Below are 24097 nucleotides of genomic sequence, written 5' to 3'. Positions count from 1 at the left end.
CCTGAACGCCACGCGACCGCGGTCTTCGATCCGGGCCAGCTAGCTGTGGTAGGAGCTGAACAAGTTGAGAGCCGACGAAACCGTTCATAGGTCTCCTCATAGCGGTGTGAATAGTACACACAGTGACACCCCAGTTGGCCCCGTAGTGGGACAGACGGACGAGATTCTTCAAATCCCGCACTGTGTGAAATCTGTAATCTGTATCTACTGCCTCCCCACACACCCACACCATGGCGGAATATTAACCTCATAACATTCACCCCCCGGTTGAAGGAGAGTGTTCTAATATTACCTTAAGAATACGATAAATCTTAAATCCACCTGTGGAGCCATTTCGAGTAGAAATCAATAAATATAGCCCTATACTCCAATGCTAAATTCTGGAACTAAAACCAGATCAAGACAAGGTCTTTGCGCAAACTTCAGTCAGTCTTTTGGTCTTCCTCTGTTACGATTTGGAAGGTGTGCGAAGGTCACTGTTTATGTCAGGAGTGGTTTTGAATGATACATGACGTTCTCACAGCCTTTTGAATTTGGTAAGGTTATGTCCATTTTACAGAAGAAATCATATAGTAAGTAGTAGAATCAGGATTTGAACCTTGATCATTCAGTCTTCCAAGCTGGTAATTATTTCTTTTTTTTTTTTTTAATTTTTTTTTCAATGTTTATTTATTTTTGGGACAGAGAGAGACAGAGCATGAACGGGGGAGGAGCAGAGAGAGAGGGAGACACAGCATCGGAAACAGGCTCCAGGCTCTGAGCCATCAGCCCAGAGCCTGACGCGGGGCTCGAACTCACGGACCCCGAGATCGTGACCTGGCTGAAGTCGGACGCTTAACCGACTGCGCCACCCAGGCGCCCCAAGCTGGTAATTATTTCAAGCAAACCTCCATGTTTCTTCTTCTTCTTGGACCACGTGTATGCATCTAGAAGGTGAAAGAAGAGGAAGCCCCCTTCATCTGGTGGGAACACTTACCATTTGGCCTGGGGTCTTTATTCTGGGTTCTGGGGCATTAAAGAATGCAGAAAATGTTTAAAAAAAACAAAACAAAACATCTAGCACAGTGTGGCTAGCTCTGAAAGAATGTTGGCTGAATATTTGTATAGATATAAATGTAAAGATCTGAAGCCTATTTTAAAACCTATTGCTTTCTTCACTCAGTGGTTGGATTCTGGGGATGACCTTCCATTTCCATCACCAATGACTAGCTCTGGTCTGCTGAACGAAGTTGGCCAGTCCATAGCTGTTCTGCCTAGTCTATCTGTGGTTTCAAGATGTCCATACATTGTCATGCTTTCTTCAGTCATTTGTAGACGTATTTCTCCTAAATCTCTCCTTTTTCCAGGACTTCCTTCTATCAGATCTCAGATTTTGTCTTTTATACCAGTCACATCCCAACCAGTACCTTAGAGGAGATGGGGTGATACACACAAAGCACAGGCCATTAATGGCTAGTGCCTCCAGATGAAAACTAAAGGGATGTTTATTGTACTATGTTTCAACTTTTTTATAGGTTTGAAATGTTTCAAAATAAAAAGTTGTAGGGGGCAGGGGGAAGGGGGTAAGAGAACATAAGCTTTAGAGAGCAACAGACCTGGTATTTAAAACCACATTCTGCCCTTCACTAGCTGTGATACTTAGGCAAGCTCTCTAACCTCTCTCAGACAGGTTTCTGTCTCCATGAAATGTGGGTAATAAAGTATCTCCCTTGTAAGCTGTGTGTTGAAAATGAAATAAGACAATGTATATAAAGTGCCTAGCTGGGTGCCTGGCAACTGGAAAGGAGCCAATTGTCATTTTCCAACTACCTCAAATCTTCAAGACTGAAATAAACATGGTTGTCCCCTGCTCCCCACTTCCAACTACACAAGCCTCCAATCCTCTCTAGCCAAATATAAATGTCTGCCAATTATTTCCAAGGCCCCGTGATAATATTGATGTCCTGCCTCAAACTTCTTTTCCGTCAAATTGCCCTCTTAGAAACACTCCTTCCTATCATTTGGCCGAACTCCCAGCCTTGTGGCCACATTGCTCTCTAATTAAGGGCATCCCATCACCTGTCCCTTCCTACCACCTTCCTTCAAACTGCATCCATAAGCCACCCATGCTACTACCCCCAAACTCATGGCTTGAGCTATAGAGCTACACATCTTGTGTATGGTTCCACTCCTTTGAAAACCATTCAACCCAAAGCATGATTTACATAACACCAGAAGTGCTCCTGGCAGGACACTGCATTGCACTGTATCCACTGGGTTGCTACATTCTTTGTGTGATATTTCTCAAATAGATTGCATTGTGGCCCTTCTGACTTTTAATTCCCAGGACTGACAGTGGATGTTACAGCCTCCTCTTTTCATAAGCACTGTTACAACTTCCCTTCTCCGGACTCTCACCTTTCATCATGCGCCTTTCACCCGATCATCCTAAACCTTTCACCATTTCTGAACATGCCCTGCCCCTTCAAGATGATTGGCCTTTTCACATGGCTATTCTTTCTGTATAGAATGCCCTTCACTGTTTTTCAGCTAGCAATTCTCCCATCCTCTGTACTCCAGCTCAATGTTATGTAAGAAGCTTTTCCTGTTCTATTCAAGTTTTTCATTTCTTGCCCCCCACCATGCTTGATACATATCTCTCTTTCTCTAGATTTTGAGCTGTTAGAAGACAAGAACTGCTTCTTATTCATCTTTTGCCCCTAGCACCAACCTAATGCCTGGCTTGTGGTAAGCCTTGACAAATATTTATTGAATGAATGAATTCATTTTGCATTCAGCTTCAGGTCATCTTTATGTAAAATAATGGCCCATTAGGAGTCTCTTTGGAGCTCAGAGCTGGACATCAAGAAACTGTTTGGCGGGGCGCCTGGGTGGCTCAGTCGGTTAAGCGTCCAACTTCGGCTCAGATCATGATCTCATGGTTCATGGGTTCAAGCCCCATGTTGGGCTCTGTGCTGACAGCCCAGAGCCTGGAGCCTGCTTCAGATTCTGTGTCTCCATCTCTCTCTGTCCTGCTCTCTCTCTCTCTCTCTCTCTCTCAAAGAATAAACATTTAAAAAAATTTTAAAAAATTGTTTGGATTCTCCATTTGTGAATCATGATAGGCCCACTGAAACTGCTTATTTTATCAGGGACTCTCTTCCAACCTAAAATTTTCAGAATGCTACCAAGTGTGAAATCATATTGTTTGGCATATGTTGCCTTATCGGGCATGAGAATTAGTCAGACTTCTCAATGGGACAGTGTCGGGGATGGCCTAGCACCTTACCAACAACTGTTCTCATGTGTCCACCTGGGAGCAGTATACTTTATTTCCCCTTCCGCCTTAACACATCAGAGCATATCACAGATGCATATTCATCAATTTGTCAGGGCCACTAAGGGTGAAGATTACATCTGTTACCTGATGTTCACCTTGCCTTGCCTCTGGAACCAAGCACCTGCAGAGTGTTCAACAAACAGGTGCTACCTGGCTTAATTTCAACTCAACATGTGTTTAGGTTCCCTGCAGCTGCCTGGTTGTCTCATATGCCTGGCCCAGGGTAGCTAGATGGCATGGAAATGCACCTGCTGGTGATGGTCTGATACAGAAGTGCAGTGACATTGACCAGAAGACAGATGTTTACGCATGAGTCTAAACTCAGTCACGACCTAGGAGACTAAATGGTGGTGATTAAGAGCATCTGAGCTCCAAGTCTGACTTCAATGCAATCTGTCTTACCTGACATTGGAAATTACCTAATTTTTTCCTTAGTTTCTCCACTTGTAAAATAGAGACAATTACAGAACCTTCTTATAAGTTGTTGTGGGAATTGAATGAGATGATTTTAAAGTACTTAGAACCAGCTTAGCAAAATAGGGACTTAGTAAATGAAAGCTGACCTTTGGCCTTTTTGCACATATGGAGCTTCACTGCCACAGTGGCCCACTAGTCAGCATCCTAAACTGGCCTCTGAAATCAGATGTAAAGGGAAGAGCTGCCAACCCTCTCTCCTCACCCATTATGATCTCTGACATTATAGATCTCATTCTCTGTGCAACACCCAAACTTCACATGTTACTTCCTAATATTTCTGAATATTTGCTAAGCCCATGAATTCACTGCTTAAAACACTAATACTGAACTGGTCCCCACAGATCATCTCATCCAACCCACTTGTTTTACAGACTGCTAAGGAAACTGAGCCCTGAAGCAGGCATGAGCCATGCCTAGTGTCACACAGCTAAGAAGTGGCAGAGCTGGAACCAGAACCAGGTCTCCAGGCATGATGGCCCTCTTCTCTCCAATACACTTTGCTGTCTCTCCCAGAGTCCTGCTTTCAGAGGCTCAGCCATGTTTTCCCTTTGTCTTAGAGATCCTGAGGCCACCGTCTTCCTTTCTGAGCAGGCAGCACCTCCAAGTAACATGACAGGGGCCCACATACAGCTCTTTATGGGGACAGGACACAGACTGTGAGGCACATGTGCCAATACCCAGGGATCAGGGCCTCAGCAGTAATCACTGCCAGAGCTTCACTTACCCTTCCAAACTCAACAGACACACCTCTGTTTAGACTTTGGAGAGCACTGAGTTTTAAAAGCAACTCTGATGATTCTTTCCACTGTCTTGCTCTGGTTCTCATTTTTCAGACAAAGAAACGGGCTCGTGGAGGTTAGAGGGAACAAGCTCAAGCTCCTACAGCTTTCCAAGCTTCAATTTCAATCCAGGCCTCTTTAACGGTAGTGAAGTACTGAGGGTTAGATCTGTAAAATGGAAACTGGAGCACTTATAAAATATGGTTGCTATGGGGATCAGATGAGCTCATGAAGGTGAAACCACCAGTAGAACAACCTGAGGGAAGGATCCATCTTATTCATCTTTGCATCGCCCATGCCTGGCACACCGTGGGTAATAAATGTGCTTTAAAAAAATAATAAACCCATGAATGCATAAATTAATAAATGAATGAATAAAAAAATGAGGCACTTAGCAGAGGTGCCTGGAACACAAGAGGTATTCAATAAATGCTCCTTTTCCCCTCCCTTGCTCAGGAGGGTGGCAGCCAGACCCACGGTCTCTGCCTAACTCTTGGTAGGCCTTGATGGGGGTGTGTGGTGGGTAAGTGACTCTCAGGAGTACTGAGGCTATGGAGAAATGCATGTCTTCTCGGCCATAAGCAGAAACAGTGTTCTGAGCTCCAGGGAATGGCATGCTACCTTGGCCAGGGCTTTCCTCCACTGTAGGGTAAGGGCCACCCATCTTCCAAGCTGACCTTGGCCCAGTAGTTACCCAGACTCAGGCCTGGCTGCATGCACCAGTGGAGGGCAGTGGCAAATCCTTCCAGTGATGAAGATATGACCACCAGAGAAAGTACTCCACCCGGCCAAACTCAACTTCATTCCATTCTTTCATCCTGACTCTCTTTCTCTGTCTTCTTGGGGCTTCATATTTCCGTCCCCTGTGTCTGGCGACTGAGTAAATGAGTGTCTAGAAGCGTGCCTGGCATATAGAAGGTGCTTGATAAATGTTGGTGGAATGAGTAAATGAATAAATGAAAACAGGACTGAAGGAAGAGACAGGCTGACTGATGTCTGTCTATTTATTTGCACAGGGTCCTACAGGGCCAAGACCCCTCCCTCCCCACCCTCTCCCCTGTAAAAATAAACTCTATCTTTCTCTCTCCCTGTTCTATCTGCTTTTCTGCTTGGGCCAGGGAAGATAGTCATCCCCTAAGACTTGTGCCCCAAGACACAGGAACCAGCATCCCCTAAACATACACACCACACATACTTCCCCTGAGCCCAGGGAAACCAGGATGCAGCAGGAGGGCTTGTAAAGGCCCTCAGGCTTCCACTAAGAGCCGAGTACAGTTGGTCTGTCAATGAGGGTTGGCAGGAGTATTGGGAGCAGCAGCATGAGGAACATGGGGTGGGGGACAGCCCCTGAGGGGGAGCTGAAAGGAGCTGAATCCACTCCCAAGTGGACACTGAGTGAGCCTCTGGGAGAAGCATGGGAGGCACACCACCCCAGACCCTGTGTGGTCAGAGTACAGCAGGCACAGCAGGTCCCAAGGCCACCAAGTCAAGTGATCTTAGGACCAGAAGAGGCAGACTTCTTCCTGCGGGAACTGGTGCCCCCCACCCAGGCCTCTTCCAGGCAGGGTGACATGGAAGGATGTCACAGTGAATGGTGGGGGCTCCGCTGGAGGCAGGGGTACCCCCAAAGCAGAGGCACAATGTGGTGTTTGAGGGAGGACCGGGACTCATGTCACCTGTGGTGAGGAGCTGGCATTTGACCTCTCTAAACCTGGAGCGAACATCCTTGCCCGGCGAGCTGCCCCAGGCCCTGGCAACAGCCAGACAATTCTCTCCAGTCCCACGTCTACCACACCTCACACAGCTGCCCTGGGTTCATGGGAGAGCCGACAGGGCAGCCGAAGTGCCACAGGAAGTCACGGGAGTTGGAGAGAGTACCCAGCACGCGGAAGCGGGCAGGGCTGTGGGGGTCGGTCACCAGCCCCTCGTGAGAGCTCTCGGGTGTGCGGACTGAGCACCACACCTGCAGGCCAGGACAGACACGGGGACATATGGTGTCTAGTGCGGGCAGGGCCACAGACTTGGCTGCAGCCGAGCCATCCCGGGGACGCAAACCACCACTACCCCCAGCCTCTCTGCTCAAGAGGTCTCCGGGCCACACCCAGCATCTCAGCTATAACCCCTTGCTATCAGCACCAAAGGAGGGAAGCACGCCCTCCCTCCCAAACTCCTTGAAGGCCTTTCAGAGGTGCCCTGGGCAGTGGGTTGCCCAGATTGGATGCATCCGAGGGGAAGAAGCATGGCCCCCAGAGGCTGCCTGCCGGAGTGCAAAGTACCTTCAGGAGACCCTGAGCAAGGAGACTTGCTCTGCCATTTCCTTTATTCCTGGGCAGCCCTGGATGAGCCACTTTGTCCCCAAGCTTCAGCTGCCTCCTCCACAGCCACCTCACAGGAACATGGCAGGGATCAATCCTGCTCCCTACCCGCCGCCCCTCAAGCAGGACAGCCTCGCCCTTTGAGATCTGCAAAAGCCTGAAGAGTTCTCCTTCCTCAGGCCTCTCTGCATGCTTTCACAAGCCCCAGCTGAGAAGCTCTGGGCACCAGGCCTTCCCAGACCACCTTCCATACCCCAACTTCAGCCCTATTTCCCAGTCCCTTTCCTGCATGCCCCAGACTTCTAATGACATGTCCAGGAGGGAGCGGGAGAGGGGCAGGCCCCAGGCCTCCTAGAAGGGCAATACCTGGGCAAATCCCACAAAGAAGAGCTGGTGATTGGTGAGCCCCACAGCCGGCAACTGCTGCTCCTCCCCGTGCTTTCTCAGCCACGCTTTGTAAGCCTGGGGTCAGGCACAGGACGGGCAAGGCCATCAGGGTAGCCCACCACCTCCACCCGCTGCCCATGTTCCCCAGGGTGGGTGAGCCTCGGCCACCAGAGGCCCACCAGGCCACTCACGTTATAGGCAGCCTTAAGTCCCCCGTTGTCAGCGATGTTCTCCCCCAGCGTCTGGCGGCCGTTGAGCCTCTCCCCATTGACCTGGTACTGGCTGTACTGCTCCTCCATGCAGGCCGTGTGATTCCGGAAGGCTGCCAGTGACTCATTCTGCCACCAGGGCCGCAGGTTCCCTTCCTTGTCATATTCGCGCCCTGAGAAGAACTAACCTTTGCACCACACCAAGACCAGAGCAGCCTTCCACCAGCCCTAGTCCACAGACTCCAGGGTCCGTGTGGCCTGCTCCCAATATCCCAAGGCCTCGCAAGAACCACCAGGAATTCTAGGCTGGAGGGGGCAACTCTGTGGGCCTCTACCTTGGTCATCAAAGGCATGTGTCAACTCATGGCCCATCACCACGCCGATGCCACCAAAGTTCAGGGCCCTGGTAGGTGAGGAATGCTGCATGAGGACATGGTAGGGGAACTTCTGGATCCCACCTCCAGCCCTGCGCTCAGCTCATCCGCAGGCCCAAGCCGCAGGACCCAGCCCCTCCTGCCTCAGACACACTTGGGGTGGTTCCGGGTGTAGAAGGGGGCCTGCAGGATGCCAGCGGGGAAGACGATCTCATTCTTGGTTGGAAGGTAGTAGGCATTCACCGTCTGGGGCGTCATGCTCCACCTGGGAGAGCAAAAGGGAGAGGCTGAGGCTCCTGACTCTCCTGATGCCCCTCCCAGCCCAGCAGCCTTGACCTATCTCCTGCAAAGACCTTGCGCCTCTGGTTGAAATGTCTTGCCACCCCCTTCCCCAGCCCTGGAAATCTCCCCAACCTCTCCTGCTGCCCCAAGCGTCTACAGCCCCCCCATTCTCACTGGTCCCGGCTGGGAGGCTTGCGGAGCTGGTCAGCCATCACCTTAGCAGAGAAATTGTACAAATTCAACATGTTCTGGAAAAAGGAATCTTCAGAGACTTCATACTGTGGGAGTGGTGAGAAGCAGAAAGCAAGCAAGACAACATGTTGGAGAAGATAATAGTCCCAGTTTGGCTACTAATTAGCACCTCTCTAAGCCTCTGTTTCCTCAACTGCAAAGTAAGAGCAAAATATTTAAGAAATAAGAATCACCAATATTTACATACTACCTCCTTCTATTCTCACAACAACCCTATGAGGTAGGTACTACTAGGATCCCCATTTTACAAATGAAGACACTGAGGCCCAGAGAAGTTACATAACTTGTTCAAGGTTACCCAGTTAGGTAGAAGTAGAAATAGGATTTGTGAACACTGCATTCCACCCATCCCTGGCCTGTGGCCTGGCACAGAGCCAGCATTTGAACAATGTCAGTTGCCCATACTTGCCTCTGAAAGGAACCAAAAACCACCTCCTTCCCTCCCAGTGTTTGAGCCCCAATTACTGAGCCAAGAATAGAGCCCCCACCCCCGCTCCCCTAGATGAAATTCAGCACTGGTGAGCAGAAGTACTCACCCCATCATAAACATCATCCAGCTCTTTGGGCTCCAGGATGAAGTCCGGGAAACCAATCATATCATAGATGGCATCTGCCTGAAGAGACTAGGTTAGGGTTTCCCTCCCCAGTCTCCCTCCAAAAAACTGTGTCCTCCATCCCCACCTGAAGATGGCGCCCCAACCCTTGCTACGGCTCACTTTCTCCTTGGCTGCCCGGCGGGTTTTGTCATCCATCCAAACCAGCTGCCCCAGGGCCTCCTCGAAGGCACTCCGGATCTCGCTGATCATCCCCTCAGCCTGCGAGGGAGCAGGCACAAGTCGGCTTCCACTCACACTGATGCGTTCTTTCTCCCTGTCCACCCTAGTGTCCCATCCCTGTCCTTCCAGGGGAGTGCCCAGACTCTCGAAATAAGGCTGAGCATCTTGGGAAGATGAAAAGGAAACACTATTTGTGAAGGTGCTGAGATGGTGGGTGGCTCTTTTTCTCATTGATCAAGAATTTTAACTGACAATAAGTTAACTGAAGAAATATAATTTAATACAGTACATTGATTTTTATCTGAAAATGAAAGGAAGGCATTAAGAGCAGAAAATTTGGGAAATTAGGGGCATCCAGGTGGCTCAGTTGGTTAAGTGGCCAACTCTTGATCTTGGCTCGGGTCATGATCTCATGGTTCGTGGGATCGAGCCCTGCATCTGGCTCTGTGCTCACAGCATGGAGCCCACTTGGGATTCTCTCTCTCCCTCTCTCACTACCCCTCCCTACATGTGTGTACGTTCTCTAAATAAATAAAGAAAACTTAAAAAAGAAAAAGAAAAAAGAAAATTTGGGAAATTGAGAAAAGTTGAAGAAGAATATAGACCACTTATAACCCCATCTCTCAGAGATAAGCCCTCTTAACATTTTGATTATTTACTTTGAGTGTCTTTCCCTGCCCAGGTATACACATATAACACAGAATTATATTGTGTAACATACATATATTTTGTAAGCTACTTCTTTTCACTTAACACTATATCATGAGCTTTAAGGCTGCCTCACAACCCACTCTAACCACAATCTTTCTTCCAGTCCCCTATGATTAGACATTTAAGTTGTTCTCATTTTCACCTATTATAAACCACCCTGCAATAAACAGTCTTGTAGATAATACTTTAAGCACATTCATTATCATCTCCTAATAAATAATAAGTATTATTTTTCTAACTGGAGAGGCAACATAAACTCATTGCAGAACATTTGGAAAATACAGAGAACTTTAAAGGACAAAAAGAACCCCTCAATCCCACCACCAAAATACTGTCCATTTATTGATGAATTTCCTTTCAGTTTTTCACCCCCTCTATGTACACACATGAACGAACAGTGAATTTTAACTAAAACAAGGGGTATTATTGGAAGGACCTTGAAGACTCACAATTTCCTTGCTTTGCCGGTCAAATGTGGCCTTCACAAAGAGGGAGCCCAAAGCGAAGCCAAGTGCGTCATCCGTGTTGGAGATACAGGTCTGCCACCTTGGCGTGCAGGACTGTAAGGGACAAAGAGCCAGGCCTCCCAGAGATGGCTATGCTCTCCGTCTGGGCTGCTCTCCTCTCTGTCTCTGGGGCCAGCCCTCTCAGCTCTGAACAATGAAAGCCTGGGTTTGGGGAGCTGCCGTCTCTCCCTCAGACTCCGAGAAAAATAAAGGGCAGAATGGAAAAATGTGCCAACCCCAGCAGCAAAACTGCAGGAGGAACATGTGTGCTGCCTACTCCATGCTCAGTACTCTCCTCCTCTTAAGTTTCTAAGAGGCCCACTGGGGTCCAGAAGTTTCTTTGCTCATATCGCAGCCTTATATCCAGTCAGTCCCTCATGCAAGAAACCTGCAAAAGTCACCAGACTCCTCCATCCCCCACCCCTACATTCAATCCATCACCAAGGCTACTACTTCTACTTCTTAGTCATCTCCCCTGTCCACCCCATTGCCACTTCCCTGCCCTACAACACTCTCACCTCCGGCCCAAGATTGCAGTCACTTCCTAACTAAGACACTCTGATTTCATTCTCATCCCTCTCCCCCCTCCATCTTCCATTTAGCTTCCAGAAAGACTACCCGATACACAAATCTAACTGGGTTATTCTTCTGCTTAAAATCATCCCATGGTTCCCCGTTACTGAAAGAATTGAAGCCTGACTTTTTTTTTTTTTTTTTTTTTAGACCTGACTTCTTAATGGAGCATTCAGGTCCCTTCAGGGACTGCCCCAGGCCCACCTCACCCCCCTCAGCCTCTCAGCTGCTCCGTTCGCAAGCTCATACCAGAGCACATGCAAACCCACAATGCTCCTGGCCTCTAGGAATTTACACATGCTGTTCTTTCTGGCTAGAGTGCCCTTTTCCCTTGCTCCTTTGGTGAATTACCTCAAACGTCACCCCTTCATAAAAGTCTTTCCTGATGCTGCCTCCTCCCCCAGGTAGAATGTGCTATCCCTTCCTCTGTTCTATAGCACAAAGGTCTTTCACACAGTGTGAGCACTTACCACCCCAAAATACCATGTTTGGTTACATGTCCATTTTCCCCACTTAATGGGGTATCTTGAAACTGAGAACTGCATTTATTCATCTTCTTAACCATCATCATCAAAGCTGAATGCCTCTACGTACCATGTACTGGGTAGGTGCTTCACTTACATTAACTCAGTCCTCAAGACAACCCTACAAGGTACTCCTGCTTCACACACCAGGAAATGGAGAGTCAGAGAGGCTGGGTGACATGCCCAAGGTCCCATAGGCTAAAAAATGGAGGAGTTGGGATTGACACCCAAGTCATCTTGATTCCTACTCCTGTGCTCCATACTATACCATGAGGCAAATGGTGCCTGACAGTCAGCTAGGCTGGACTGGAAGGTGGGGACAGAGTCAGAAAGCCCACCTTCTTGGTGCCATAGAGGGTCTCCAGCAGCTTCTCTTGTGCAGACTCAAAGCGGTGGTCCAGGCTCGAGGTTGTCTTCTGCACCAGGTTCCAAATCAGGTAATTGTTCAGGACACTGGCATCCAGACCAGACATAAGGGAAGGGCAGGTGGGGTACCATTTTCACCCCCAATCTGCTCCATGAATGTGCAGGCAACAGAAGTCCTGAGAGGCATATGCAGGAGCTGTCCCAGAATCTCTCTCTCTCCCCTGGGACCACACACCTGCCTGCAGAAGTCAGTTTGGAGAAGGTGTGGGAATAAAGAGCACAAATGGGCCCCCTGAAGCCTCACCCTATGGGAATAGCCTGCAGACATTCTCTTTTGATGTTTGGAAGGTCCAGGACCTTGTCAAATGCTGCTCTGTGTCTGGCTGTGACAGTCCCCCATGCCCAGTCCCTGCCTGGACCTGCATGGAGCTCTGAGTCCCGCCTCCCACACTCTGGGCTCCCCCCAACCTTGGCTCTGTGTGGTTGATGAGCTCTGACACCTGCTGCAAATAATCCTTCCCATACACCACCACGGGCTCAGAGTCACCCAGCTCCAGCGGTGACAGCAAGAAAGATAGAAACTCCAGCCAGTCCATGGAGGGTGCCAGGGCCTACAAGCAAAAAAAAAAAAAAAGTCTAAAGCTTCCTTGCCTACACTCCTGGCTTCCAGCAGACCCCTGCCCCACTGATATACTGGAGCCTGGGAGCCCTTCTCATTACCATGGCAACATCTATTAGCTGCTTGGTAGCCCCTTCCTATAATAAACCCTTTTCCAGGCCTGAGCACTCCTCAGTCTGGGAGCCCAATCAGTTATTATACAAGAAAAAGCACTCTATGTAATACTCAGCGGGGGCATAGATATTCAAATATTTTCATAATCATTGATAAAATACCACCCAGAGTCCCTACATAACTGGTCTCTCCTTCCAGAACCCTCCCCTCCCCCATCCAAAATCTCCATAATCCAACTAAAGTGTTGATTCCTGGCAACTAAAGGAGATGCTTCCAACTTTATTCTGATTATTTTGTGGACATCTTGTACACATTGTTATAGATTTTTAATATAATCCCTCTATGCATCCCCAGGCAACATGAAGGAGGACCAAGAGATGTCCTAGTGAGAGGTGGCCTAAAATGGACACCACTTTTCTTTCCAGGATAGTAACAGTGCAGCTGGGAAGCTCACAAAAGCGAGCAAATGAGGAACCGATTGGCTGCCTCGGAAAGATGACAGGAAGGGAAGCTGGGAGGTCTGCCCCAGGGCCTGTCCCCTCCCAGCTGTCTCTGTTCCTTCCAGGCCCCACCTGCAGCTCCGCAATGCTCATCTTATGATAGATCTTCTCCTCATCCCGCCGCTGGTCCTGGGGTACTGTGATGTTGGCCAGTTGAATCTCCAGCTCCAGCACCTGTCGCATCTGCTCCCGTGTAGAGGCTGGCCGTCCACCCAGCAGCATCCCCAGCTCCTCCATGTAGTCCAGGTAGGCAGTAAGCACCTGTCAAGGCCCTGAGTCATCCTCAGAGCCCAGCAACAGGTCCTGCGCAAGGCTGAGAGGGCCTGTTCTGGCCCCCACCTCTGTTCACCATCTCTTCTGCGGATTCTCCTCACAGAAGCTTTCTTGGACGATCCTGTTTTATTTCTGTCATACTGCTTACCAGTACCTGCTAGGATCTTGTTTATTTATTTGCACGCTTGTTGATCATTTATTTCCCAAATGAGAAGGTTAGTTCAGGAGAGCACTGTTCCAAGTTACAGCAACTTAGTCACCCTTCTACCCCTAGGGCCTAGAATGGGGCCTACCACTGAACAAGTGCCCTGTAAATATTCATCCAGTAGATAGACATGCTTCCCACACTGCTCTGCCTTCTCATTTCCTAAAGCCCTTCTATTTTTCCGGCACATCAGTGACCACATGTCTTCACTTAACAACAGAGCGGACCCCATGGGGAATTTAGTCACAGTAGCTTTAATGGCCTTCCATCTCCCATCCAGCCAGGCCTCAACCTTGCTGCTTTCTCAGCTCCCCTCTAGTCTCTAAGGGGGAGAAAAGGGCAGAAAAGAAATACATATGACCACATGTAAACACATGTATCAGACTCTGCTAGGGTTCTATAAGTGATGTGTCCTTTTTCCCTCTCACTGCAGCTCCATATAGTGGGTATTAGTTCCATTTTCCAGATGGGGAAACAAGCTTGGGAAGGTTACATGACTTGACTCATATCACAAACTAGCAGATGGCAGAATCCAAATGTGGCTCAGGCCTGACGGTTCCAGGGCCGGTGCCCCAGCACTACCCAGGCCCAGGAGGCACTTGTGTTGCTTCAGCCCCTGCTGGCACTTGAGCTGAATGAGGTAGGGACTATTTTCTCTCTTCTCCACTGTAGTCTCAGGCTCTAGCCCAGCATCTGGCACATAGTAGGTGTTCAATAAATATTTGTTGAATGAAAGGATGAGAACCTGCAAACAGACCCTCAGCACCACTCAGCACCAACTCCCTGTGGCCCTCCTCCCAGGGGCCACTCCTCACTCTGGCCCTGAAGCCCCACCCTGAGCTCCCTTAATCACCAAAGGCCGTCTCCTCTTCCACTCTATTGAAAAGTTTTAAAATCCATGAAATATCCATTTAATATCCATTCCCTGCACCTCAAAATGTCTTTCTCCCACCTCTCCTCTCCCTCGCTGCTGGTGTCAGAGGAAGAGATTTGAGGACCAGTCATCCCAGGTCCTGAGGGGAATGGTTGACTCAACCAGTCACCCTGACTATGCCCTGCCTCCACCCACCTCACTTACCCCTTTCTCACCCTACCTTTAGCTGAAGACTTAACCCTGAGACTTTCCTGAACCCTGATTTACTCCTAAGTTTTTATCCTATGTGAACCTTTTATGCTACAGCTTCCACTAGATGCTGGCACAGACTTCCTACTCGAGACAATCCAGCAACACACTGAGAGCCAAACTGAAGCTTTCTCCTGCCAGTTCCTGGTTGTTGTGGTTCTCTCCTGAATTCTCAAAATTCTCTCCTCTCCTGACTCAGGTGATGTCAAACCACATATCTGTTCATGCCACTCCCAATGTGGTATTTTAAAAATGTATATTAAATTATTTTGAGGGAGAGAGAGAGAGAGAGAGAGAACATGAGCAAGGGAGAGGCAGAGAGAGAGGGAGAGAGGGAATTCCAAGCAGGCTCCATGCTGCAGCACAAAGCCCAACACGGGGTTTAATCCCACGAACCGTGAGATCATGACCTGAGCCGAAACCAAGAGTCTGACACCCAACTGACTGAGCCACCCAGATGCCCTGCCAGTCTCAGTTTTGATGAGTTTCCTTTTCTATTCCTTTTGGAATAAGTGCTAAATCTGACCCGCAGGGGTCATGCACAATATGAATCTACATACCTGTCCAGAAGGCCTTGGCCCACTCCCCTCCTACCCCTCTCTGGTCCATCAATAGGTTATATGCCTCCCCACCTCACAGCCTTTGCATAAGCTTTTCCCTTCGCCTAAACCCTCTCCTTTCACTGCAGCCTGCTGTCACCCTAGGACTAGGCTCGTTCCCTGTGACGCTCAGTCTCAGAACACTGTGCTTCTCCTCTGTGACAGTCCCAGCAACTTCACACAGGAGAACTGTGCACTGAGCCACTTCCTGTCTCCTCCCCCACCTAGAGGCCAAAGGCAATGTCTTGTTGACCACATGCCAGGAGGAGGGTCTGCCTGAGGAATGCTCAGTGTTTGAAAACCAATGAAGGGACAAATGACTCTAGCAGGTGTTTTACTCCACAGCAGTCTACCTCACTGTCTGTCTCTCTCCCACTGCCCTTAAAATTCAGGGATATTCTTCTGTATTCTACCTCTGCCTCTCACTTCTCCTAGGCCTTTGTGTAGGTTTTTAAGGAGATGGCCCTGAAGTCCTCGGCTCCCTCCAGCCTCATCCTGTCTCCAGGACTCCACCCAGCTTCCACAGCTGCCTGCTGACCTTTCCATCTAGACATCTAGACATTGTCTGGATCCTTCACAACCACACATCTAAAACAAGTCGTTCCCACTCTCTGAGTGTCTGTATAAGCTTGCATCCCCCCTCCCCAAACAAGCACCATAGGAGGTATGATCCTCACTTTACAGATGAAGAAACAACTTCCAAGAGAATTTAATCAACTTGCACCAAGCCGCAGGGCTGGGATTAAAATCGAGGTCTGACCTCAAAGTCTGCCCTTGTCCTGTGATGTAAGGTCTGACCTCCTTTTCCTCAACGTGCCCTGAGCTGGTTCTTCTTACAGGCACCCCTGGTTCTCCAAGGACCGCTCCATTCCACCATCACTCAGGCTTATAGACTCATCTGTCTTTATCTCTTCCTCCTTCTACTCCTTTCTCCAAACACCCAGCCACCAGCAACTCATGATTTGCACTAGGTCATGTCTCTTGCATCCTGCCCTTCTTAACATTCCCTCTGCCACTGGCCACATCAGGGCCCTTACAGACTCAGAGCCTGGAGTGCAACTGACTCTTAACTCATCTCCAGGCTCCCTCTCTTGCATCTACTTGTCACACCTCAGCCAGACTGGCTTCCCAAAGCACTGCTCACTGTGTTGCTCCCTTCCTGCTCTGGAGCATGCAACAGCTCTCGGAGACCTATACAATGAACCCAGTGTGGCATTCCAGGTCCCCTCTGCAACTAGTTCCTACCCACCTGTCCAGCCCCTCATCTGCTCTGAGCTCCACATTTTGCCAAGCTGGACCCCTTCTCATGGTCCAAAAATGCCTTAGCCTTTCCTTCTTCAAGACTTTGTTTAAACTATTCTCATTACCCAGCATGCCCTCGCCCACTCTTAGACATTCTACAGGGCCCGGCTCAAACGCAATCTCATTAGGAAAGCTCTGACTACCTGAATCTCTCCTGAGGCCTAGAGACCCTCTTTTGAACCTGTTCTTAGCTATCTAGGTCCATAAAGCCATCTACATTGAAAGCTTTGTGTGACAGTGGCTCTGGAGGTACATCTCAGAATTCCCCCATTGCACCTGGCACATAGTAGAGGCCTATAAAATGTTTCCCTAGAAGAATAAAGGGGAGGAAGGAAAGAAGGGAAGAGGGAAGGGAAGGGAAGGAAAAAAAGAGGGTGGGAAAGAGAGGAGGGAGGGAAGGAAGGATGGAAGGGAGGAAGGAAAAAACTGAGGGAAGAGTGAAGGGAGGAAGACGGAAGGAAGGGTAGTTGGCTCACTAGGTGACAGGACAGGTTCACCTTCCCCACTATGACCCTTGGCAAGGGGGAAAGTAAACAGGAATCAGCCCAGCTCAACAGAGGGGTGGGGTTGGGTGTTCTGGGGATGCTCCTTACTTTCTCATTGGCGGTCCTGTTTAGGTAGTAATCTCGAGAGGGGAGAAAGAGCCCAGACTGGTCCACCTGCAATAGCAAGTGAAGGGAGTAAGCCTTCCCCACACACATACCTGGACTCTTGTGCAGGGGTGGGGGGTGGGGCCACCCCAGCCTGCCTGTCATAGGGAAGGGGAGTCTGGGTCAGTCAATGGTCCATCAGTCCCTCTCAACCCTTCTCCGGAACGGTACCTGGATAACATTGCTGTTAGAACTCTTGGAGTCGGCACTGACATAGACAGTGAAGAAGGGGGTGGCTCTGTAGGTCCCTGCTACTGCCTTCAGCACTTCCATGAAGTTATCCTGCTCCCAGGACCCCGTGATGTTCCAACCACCAATCTGGGTAGAGACCATAATGGAAACTATGGCACAGAGGCCCCCAAAGCTTATCCTCTCCCAGGACCTATCCTGACCTCCCCCAGTGGTCCTACCTTGTCAATGAGGTCTCGCAGCGGCTGGGCTCCCAGCTCCTCAATGCGCTCCACCTGCAGACAGGATAGGTAGAAGCGCTGTGTCTTCCGCTCCGCTTCGCTGCTTGAGTTGAAGGTGGTGTTTTCTGTGGGGTAGACCACATTTTTCTGTGGGGTGGTTGACAGCTATGCTATCTAGCGAGAGGGGTCCTGGGCCCTTGCTTGGTCCCTCTCCCTGCCTTGTTAAGGGGCAGTCCTCCTAATGTAGACTCAGGAAGATCATCTGAAACCGCCAAGCGTGACTTCTTCTCCCCTGTCCACGGAAACCCTCAAAGATCTCTAAGCTCCACAGACTCCCTCGTGCCTGCCACACCTCAACAGTGATCCAAGCAGAGTGAAGAGAAGAGTCCTTTCATTATAGTCAGAGATCTGTCCCCTCAAAGCCATCTCCACCTCTCAGGAACCCCCTGCTCTCTGCATCCCCTACCCAGGAATGTTTGCAGTCACCCACTTAGTCATTCAGTCATGGACCTTTATTGAGTACCTAAATGCGAAGCCCTGTTCCAGGCATGAGTTGTACTTGGCACAATGCCTCCCTGACAGCCCCACTCACCAAGCAGGTGTTTCAGTATGGCCTGGTTCTGGTCCCAGAGGCTGTTGAAGGTGTTCCAGCGAGAACGCCCATCGGGCAGGGGATTTCTCTGAATCCAGCCTCCACAGGAAAACTGGTAAAAGTCCTCACAGGGACTCACACTACGGTCCAGAGACTCCAGGATTTTTCCAGCCACTCGAATGCAAGCCTCTGTGAGGCAGGTGCTGTGGGATGGGTCTGTGGCAGGGGACATGGTGGGGGGAAAGGGGGCTGTCGGTGGGTCTGAGAAAACAATGCTTTGGGGAAAGCCATGACAGCAAGAAGGTTGGGAGGAGAGAGAAAAGTTGGGGGAAGACTGGCCCCAACCAGAGAAAACCTTAGGGGTCCTTGAGCCAGAGCCCCCACACCAAGAGGGCTGGTGACAGGTGTGGGCCCACCTACCTCTGTGGTACTGGACCCCCAGGGCCACGAAGCAGCCCAGAAGCAGTGCACCCAGCAGTAGAGAGACAGCTGCTAAGACCAGCTCCAGTTGGGTGTGAGAGCCCAAGAGGTCTCTTGTCCTCTTCTGGAATCCCACCTGGGAACACAGGATGACAGTGAGCTACCAAGCTGCAGGTGAGGATCCAAGTTCACAGAAGTCCTCCCAAAGGGTGAAGACACGGCCAGTTTCCAGAGCCACGGAGCAAAGACGCTAAAGGGGTCAACTTTGGGCACAGGGGCAATGAGGCAGTCTGAGTTGAGCCCTGAGCCTGTTTAGTGCAACGTCATGGCTTACAATCGCCTCACCACAGTCCTAGCGCAGAGGCCAGAGATGGAGGGGAGGTGGGGGCAGGTGACCCTCCAGGGCAGCCCAGAGCTCCTGGGTCTGCCAGACGTCCTGTCAGGGCTGGGGCCTGGTGAGAAAGGGAGAACCCCCTTGCCCACCTCCACAGCGTCCGGGGAGGCCCCGCCCTCTACGGGGGTCTCAGGTGCGTCTTCCTCCCGCAGCGTGGTCCGTTTGTACTCCACCATCTGCCAGACAGTGGGGGCGCCAACCGAAGTCAGGCAGAGAGGGGTCTTTGGCCACGGCCCTGCCCCAGTGCCCCTGGCCTCTCTGCAGTGAGGGCCCCCTCTCTCCTGCCGGGCTCGCCGGCCTGGGCCCCCCACGCCCGACCCGCGGCCCCCTCTGAGACTCAGCCCTTTCACCGCCAGCCCGAGCCCCTGCCCTGCCGACGCCGCCTGCTCCCTCAGCCTCACCCCCTCCACCCAGGCCTCTCCCCGGAGCCCGGGGCTCCCACTCACGTTGCCGCCACCGCCCAGCTCCTGCAGCGCAACGTTCATGGTGGAGTCGGGGCGGGCGGCACCTTAGGGCTCCCGGCGGCTGGCCCTTGCCCAGGCCTCGGCCTCGGCTCCTGGCCCCCAGCCCTCACCGCCGCCCGCCATCAAGGCCTCTGCCGCAGCCCCTCGCTCCGCCGCTGCCGCCGCCGCCGCCGCCGCCCCCGCCTGCCCGAGCCCCCTCCCGCTGCGGCGCCCCGCCCGAGGTGGGGGTAACGTGGGGGGAGGAGCGTGCCCGCCGCTGCCCGCTGCCCGCCGCCCGCCCTGTGCGCCGGGACCTGGACCTCGCTCGGGTGCCGGCGGCCACCCACCAGCAACACCAGGACCCCTGTCCTCTTCAGGATCAGCCTACCCCCCTCCTAGCAACACACTCCTGCCAGCCACCCATAATTTCCATGCCTTTGACCCAGTCTCAACCCCCGGTGATATTTCTTGGCCCAATTCCTCGAACTGCAGGCCCTCCCACCCCCTTTAAACACCTTTGGGAAATTATGCTCCCGGGAGGAACATCTGTCCCCAGCAGTCCACACAGCCCCTCCTCAGCCAGCATAGGCAAAGCAGAACATGGGGGTCGACCCACATTCAGAGGGTCCATACAGCATCTACCCAGAGAGCACACAGACCCAGAGTAACACAGGCAGGCACTCAGCCCAACACATGGTCCCTGCACACACTCAGTTAAGCACACTGCACACTCACCATGTAGACCTCGATAAGGCACCCAGAGCCAGCACACAAACTACACCATCCTTCTCTACACACACAGCACACATATGCAGCACACACACAAAGTACATGGGCATCACACACACACACACACACACACACATACACATAATCCACACTCTGACTCCACTCTTACATGTTGCTTCAAGACTGCACTTTTACTCCCCAAGATAATTGTTGTCATCAGATCATCTCACAAAGGGAGGGTTACAGATGGTGACAAATCGGCAGGGAAAAAAACAGCCATGTACAGATATTTAAAGAAAAGACGTGCTAACACTTCTAACTTGAGGAAAGCAAACCATTTTATTTGGGAGGTTTACAAGGAAAAAAAAAAACACCAAGCAATATTTAACTGAGAGGCAGTAGTGTGGCATCTACGCATCTGCCATCTGCCTTCCATATTGTCATTCCTTAATCAGGCCTGGCGGTGTTGCAGTCTGCTGCACTGAAGAGTGCCCAGGCTTTTTGCCACAGTTTGTTTTTTTTTTTTAAAGTGCCTCATCCTCGTCCCTCTTCCCCAGCAGAGTTCATGAATTTGACGTGAGAAGACTCAGAATGGGGGCAAATCCATAATCAATTTCTCAGCACTCACGTCAGTCCTCAGCTTGCTGCATAAGGTTTTAACATGGGTTGCTCTTGTGGCTGAGAAAGGGTGGATGATGAATGGATCAGGTTAAGAATGTGGACTGCTTCCTTTGGCATTCCCACCCCCTTCCCTGTCCCCCCCACCCCCACCCAATTGCATGCTCTCAAGTTGGAGACATAGGAGACAGTACAGTGTCATAGGTAGGATGAAGGATTCTGGATTCAGACTCAATGCCCTCACTTGTAAAACTGAAATAAGAGTAGTACCTATTTCAAAGGACAGTGTCTGGCATATAAAGGGCACTCAATGTGTTAGCTGCTATTTTCGTGTTATTGTTGTTAAAATTCTGCAGGTAGAAATGAGAATTGTAAGGCGGGAGGAAGCCTGTCTTATTTCCCAGGCGTTAGAGTAGGTAGATGGGTTCTAAGTTGTTTAGCGGTTCCCTGTGCAAGAAGCTTTCACATCTAGCCATACTGGGGTCTGCAGCAGCAAGGCCTTGGGATATCCACTCACAACAAGTTTCTGGAGTTATTCATGTTCACTCTGATGCAGCATCGCAGTGGCACTCGCCTCTTCCCCTTGTCACCTACAAGCCTGGATGAAGGGAAACATGTCAGCAGAAGCAGTCTTGGCCCGTGGGAAATTCCACCATGGCATGACTATGTGAGTGTAACCGAAGCTACTATACAAGGGCTTCTGGCAACAGGCTCATCAGAAATAGTCCCATGCCAGGGCGCCTGGGTGGCTCAGTCGGTTGGGCGTCCGACTTCGGCTCAGGCCATGATCTCGCGGTCCGTGAGTTCGAGCCCTGCGTCGTGCTCTGTGCTGACAGCTCAGAGCCTGGAGTCTGTTTCGGATTCTGTGTCTCCCTCTCTCTCTGACCCTCCCCCGTTCATGCTCTGTCTCTCTCTGTCTCAAAAATAAATAAATGTTAAAAAAAAAAAGAAATAGTCCCATGCCTACTGCAATGCCAAAATAGAAATAGCAAGCCTATATAACACTTTAGTATATGCCAGCCACTGTTCTAGGTGGCCACTGTTCTAGGTGCTTTACCTCCATGTACTCATTTGCCCTTATGGCACTTATGAAGCCATTTTACAGATGAGCAGACTGAGGCATAGAAAGGCTGAGAGTCACACAACTCATAAGTAGCAGAGCTGGGATTTAAACCCAAGAAGTCTGGCTCCTTTCTGGAGAGCACTTTGGCAACATGAATCGAAAGGAGGTTATACTTCCTTCCAACATTAGTTGCTTGTCTTCTGCCACATTTTCTCTGAAAGGGTAAGGGGAAACACATCAGTTTTCAAGCCGGACAGATCTGAACTCAAATCTGGGCTCAATTCTTTATCAGCTGTATCATCTTTATCAAGTGACTTGAAAGCTCTGACCCTTAATTTTCTTTATCTGTAAAATGGGAACAATCGTCAGTGTCTCAGAGTTGCTGTGAGAATTAAATGCAGCCACGTATGAGAAAGACTGGTACCTAGTTTTACAGTGTTGTCAGTTTCACTAGGCTTGGCCTAAATGGACATTTCCTTTCCATGCCTCTTTCGTGATTCGAGTTATTTATTAGGCTCATAACTATTCTTGACTACATGTTAAATACCCTACTCTGAGAGGTCGAAGATTGCTCTAATCTATAATTCTCTTTTCTTTCCTCTGTGTTTATCACCCTGACTCTTTTTCTTCTCTCATTCTATTGTTTTTTTCTCTTTCTCTTTTCTGCTCTTCTTTTCCTATAGGAATGATCTTTCTTTTGGTCTTTTTTCCCCTCTAAATTGATTATGAATTGAGAGGGAATGGACAATGGCTTATGTGCTAAATTTACAAGAACAATGTAGTCATGAAGATAATAAGACACATTAATGTCCAGTGTTGACAAAAATGGGAAATATGGGCACTCTCTACATTGCTGGTGGCTTATAAATTGATAAAACTTTTTGGCAATATGAATCAAAAGATGTAAGTGTATATATACACCCTTTGAACCAGAAAGTCTTATTCTGGGAAATTGTTCCAGGAAATAATCATGATCCATAGGATGTTTGTATCAACTAGATTTTGCTGCATAACAACCCTCTCCAAACTTTGTGGATCAAAATAGCAAACATGTATTATTTCTTATATTCTTGCAGGTTGACTGGGTGGTTGTTCAGTTCCGGTTCAGCTCAGTAAGAGCTGGATGGCCTAGCTGAATGGCCTCACTGACATGTTTGGGCCTCAGTCAAGATGACTGGGCCCTGTCTCTGTATGGTGTCTCCTTCTCCAGGAGGAAAACCCAGGCTCGTTCATATGGTGGTGTCAGGATTCCCAGCAACAAAAAATGGGGCAAGCCTCAGTATATAAACAGTTTTCAAGCCTCTGCTTATCCCACATTTGCTAATGTCCCTACACGGCAAAGCAAGTCAGATGGTCAAGCCCAGATTTAGGAAGAGAGAAACAGAATTTACTATTTGATTGGAGGAGCTACAAAATATTGGAACCATTTTTTTCCTACAACGTTTGTTCATCACAGGACTGTCTGTAATAACAACAAAAACAAACAAGAAGAGGGGCGCCTGGGTGGCGCAGTCGGTTAAGCGTCCGACTTCAGCCAGGTCACGATCTCGCGCTCCGTGAGTTCGAGCCCCGCATCAGGCTCTGGGCTGATGGCTCGGAGCCTGGAGCCTGTTTCCGATTCTGTGTCTGCCTCTCTCTCTGCCCCTCCCCCGTTCATGCTCTGTCTCTCTCTGTCCCAAAAATAAATAAACGTTGAAAAAAAAAATTAAAAAAAAAAAAAACAAACAAGAAGAGTAGAGAACAAAAAAAAATTAAAGGTCTTCTCAAATAAATCAAACATCCATAAAATGGGATAACAATGCAACATTTACAAATGACTGAAAGGAAGAGTTAATGCTATAGGGAAATGTTCTCCATATAGAATTAAGTGGGGGAGTAAAAGGGTTGCAAAATCTTATTTTTGTGAAGCAAAAAAGTATAAAGCACAGATTTTATTTATTTATTTTGTTTATTTATTTTGGGAGAGAAAGAGAGAGAGAGCGTGTGCTCAAGCAGGAGTGGCGAAGGGCAGAGAAAAAATCCCAAGCAGGCTCTGAGCTGTCAGCACAGAGCCTGAGCAGGTCTTGATCTCACCAACTGAACCATGAGATCCTGACCTGAGCCAAAATCAACTCAGTTGTTTAATTGACTGAGCCACCCAGGCACCCCTAAAAAGCACAGATTTTAAAAAAGAGATTGGAAGGACAGCAACAA

General features: G+C 49.6%; 1 protein-coding gene across 3 annotated transcripts; it reads right to left on the bottom strand.

The window, feature by feature from the left end:
• Nucleotides 1-6361: 6361 nt before the first annotated feature.
• On the bottom strand, nucleotides 6362-19536 carry ECE2 (endothelin converting enzyme 2). 3 transcript variants are annotated; one of them, XM_047099404.1, is made up of 19 exons: nucleotides 19498-19536; nucleotides 19003-19227; nucleotides 18658-18793; nucleotides 18238-18453; nucleotides 17646-17770; nucleotides 17407-17553; nucleotides 17179-17244; nucleotides 13156-13344; nucleotides 12319-12461; nucleotides 11823-11937; nucleotides 10331-10441; nucleotides 9111-9209; nucleotides 8931-9008; nucleotides 8317-8420; nucleotides 8015-8125; nucleotides 7822-7889; nucleotides 7469-7659; nucleotides 7257-7352; nucleotides 6362-6538 (listed from the first exon to the last, which is right to left on the bottom strand). In XM_047099404.1, the coding sequence occupies exons 1-19, from the start codon at nucleotides 19534-19536 to the stop codon at nucleotides 6362-6364; spliced, it is 2436 nt and encodes an 811-aa protein (XP_046955360.1). The 3 variants fall into 3 exon arrangements, with proteins under 3 accessions (XP_046955360.1, XP_046955361.1, XP_046955362.1); XM_047099405.1 differs by having other exon boundaries at nucleotides 19141-19227; XM_047099406.1 differs by lacking the exon at nucleotides 19003-19227.
• Nucleotides 19537-24097: the final 4561 nt, after the last annotated feature.

The sequence above is a fragment of the Lynx rufus genome, unplaced genomic scaffold (genome assembly GCF_022079265.1).
Source record: "Lynx rufus isolate CCGP_SWC_20201006 ecotype Redwood Valley unplaced genomic scaffold, mLynRuf1.p SCAF_5, whole genome shotgun sequence".
NCBI classification, from domain to species: Eukaryota; Metazoa; Chordata; class Mammalia; order Carnivora; family Felidae; genus Lynx; species Lynx rufus.
Note: the sequence above shows the minus strand (reverse complement) of the source record. Positions and strands in the feature narration are given on the sequence as shown.

Excerpts from the sequence above, each read along its gene's own strand:
- ECE2 (XM_047099404.1), bottom strand. The coding sequence starts at position 19,536 with ATGAACGTTGCGCTGCAGGAGCTGGGCGGTGGCGGCAAC. Across the intron at positions 18,794-19,002 it reads GCCTCTGCGCTAGGACTGTG|GTGGGATTCCAGAAGAGGAC; the intron begins GTGAGGCGATTG and ends CTGTGTTCCCAG. Across the intron at positions 10,442-11,822 it reads CCCTCTATGGCACCAAGAAG|TCCTGCACGCCAAGGTGGCA; the intron begins GTGGGCTTTCTG and ends TGTCCCTTACAG.